The sequence below is a fragment of the Rhineura floridana genome, chromosome 20, assembly GCF_030035675.1.
Source record: "Rhineura floridana isolate rRhiFlo1 chromosome 20, rRhiFlo1.hap2, whole genome shotgun sequence".
Classification (NCBI taxonomy): domain Eukaryota; kingdom Metazoa; phylum Chordata; class Lepidosauria; order Squamata; family Rhineuridae; genus Rhineura; species Rhineura floridana.
In genome coordinates, this window is record NC_084499.1 from 18,821,880 (window position 1) to 18,824,260 (window position 2,381).

General features: G+C 48.8%; 1 protein-coding gene across 1 annotated transcript; it reads left to right on the forward strand.

Annotated features, from left to right (window-relative positions):
• Positions 1–755: 755 nt before the first annotated feature.
• Positions 756–1,178, forward strand: QRFP (pyroglutamylated RFamide peptide). The gene has a single exon (XM_061604494.1). The coding sequence runs from the start codon at positions 756–758 to the stop codon at positions 1,176–1,178; it is 423 nt and encodes a 140-aa protein (XP_061460478.1).
• Positions 1,179–2,381: the final 1,203 nt, after the last annotated feature.

The following is a 2,381-nucleotide window of genomic DNA, read 5'->3' on the forward strand; positions in this document are numbered from 1 at the left end:
AGTCAGGAGGGGAGAAACTATGTTTGTATGCTCCTTACAGGAAAGATGGTATATAAATGTAACACTAATACTAAGCATTCTACCAAGTGTGAAGAGTACATATTGGTGTACTCTTTTGGTGATGCTTTACTGTTGCTGTTTTTGGAGTGGCGCTGTGCTGGGGGATTTTTTATTTGCAATTTTCCATTGCAACGCTAACCGGAGAAAAGAAAGAGAGCAGAAAAAGAAACAAAACATTGCCCGCTGATGTTAACAATAAGAATATCCCATCAACCCTAAATTAAGCATATAAATTCATATATACAGCCCATATGCCCAAATAGGTACCTAAGCAAGTGTGATTTCCACCATCAGCTTGCAAATTCTTCTTGTTTCTAAGTCCTCGTGAAATATCATCAGCATTTCAGTGTGAGTTTCACACATTTTGGCCCCCAGTTTCGCCTTTGTGTGCACATTTCTGCAAAGCATATTTTCCTTAATGTTTTTGTTTTCCTTAATCTAATGCCTTTTGGAACTTTATCTTCACCCCTATATGCATTTCTGTGCACCCTTTATCCTAATCTATACATTTTTTGCACACTTGACTTGGCTGGAGAACTGCCTTGCAAAATTCAGAGATGTGCGAATCTGGAAGGATGACTGTGTTTCAGCTTGCATAGTGTTTGACAGTCTAGCCTTCAAATTTGAACATAATTGAATTTCTCCCCCATTCCTAGCTGGAACCCAGTAATGTATCTTTGATTCCTGCTCCCCAGATGAAGGTGTCTGGCCCTGCCTCCTGCCTCCTATTGCTCACCTTCGGCGCCTGCTTTCCTCTGGACGAGGGGCAGGAATTGAGATACCCCGGAGAAGAATGGGAAGTGATGGGAGAGCTGCCTGGCCTTTGGGTCCCCGAAGGCTCGAAGCGGAAGCATTCGCCCGAAGACCTCGAGTCCCTCCTCAGCATGGCCAGGGAACTGCAGGGCTCTGAGAAGGAGAGAGCTGGCATCCGGTTCCGCTTCGGGAGGGAGGAAGGAGGCCCAGAAGAGGAAAGCGAAGCTGTCAACTACCTGCCGGAAGAAGCCGGGGAAAAGCGGGGCGGCACTTTGGGAAGCCTCGCGGAGGAGCTGAATGGCTATAGCCGGAAGAAGGGAGGCTTCAGCTTCCGTTTTGGGAGGAGGAGGGCCACTTTGTTCTGAAGCGCAACCCCCACCCAGTGCCGCCGTGGAGTCCTTCTTTTCTGTCCCATGCCATGTCGCCAGCAGTGGAGACTGGCCGCTCCGACAGCAGTGGTTCCATGAATCCGCTCTGGGGTTTTAATCCAACCTTTCGTGTTGCTGTCTGAGGTGCTGAAACCCATTCCCCAAATCCAGCACCTTGTACAGCTCCCTGAAAGGTCAGACTAAAACCCAGAGCAGATTCACTGCCCTACTGACGTTAATAAAGTAATAATAATACATTTAAGTTTTGTGTCGCCTATCTGGCCGATGGCCACTCTAGGCGACGTACATATGGCAAGTACAACAAAATACAATACAACAATAAAAATTAAGATAAAAACATTGCAGGGTAGGAGGCATTTCAATCAAAAAAAAAAGGTCAGCCCTCCCCAGAAGTCCCAAAAGCCTGTTGAAAGAGCCGGGTCTTTAAGGCCTTGCGGAATATATTCAGGGAAGAGGCAAGCCGGAGATCTTGTGGGAGAGAGTTCCAGAGGGTGGGGGCCGCCACTGAGAAGGCTCTCTCTCTGGTTCCCGCCAACCTAGCTGATCAAGGCGCTCCTTGAGATAAACTGGGCCGAGACCGTATAGGGATTTAAAGGTTAATACCAACACCTTGCATTGGGCCCGGAAAGCAACTGGGAGCCAGTATAGATTGAACAACACTGGTGTGATGTGGTCCCGGCGGCGGCTATTTGTGAGCAGACGAGCCGCCGCATTTTGTATAAGTTGTAGTTTCCGGACCGTTTTCAAGGGTAACCCCACGTAGAGTGCATTACAGTAATCTAATCGAGAGGTGACCAGGGCATGTACTACCAGTGGGAGCTGATGAGCAGGAAGGTAGGGTTGCAGCCTACGTATAAGGTGAAGTTGATACCAAGCTGCCCGGCTCACTGCCGAAATCTGAGCCTCCATGGACAGCTTGGAATCAAGCACAACCCCGAGGCTGCGGACCTGGTCCTTAAGGGGTAGATTCACCCCATTGAACTTCAGGTCAACATTCCCCAACCTTCTCTTGTCCCCCACAAGTAGTACCTCGGTCTTGTCGGGGTTCAGTTTCAGCCTATTCCTTCCCATCCATCCACTCACGGACTCCAGGCACTTGGACAAGGTCTCCACAGCCAACTCTGGTGAGGATTTAAACGAGAGATAGAGCTGAGTGTCATCTGCACATTGGTGACACTG

Coding starts and splice junctions, on each gene's coding strand:
- QRFP (XM_061604494.1), top strand. CDS start 756: ATGAAGGTGTCTGGCCCTGCCTCCTGCCTCCTATTGCTCACCTTCGGC.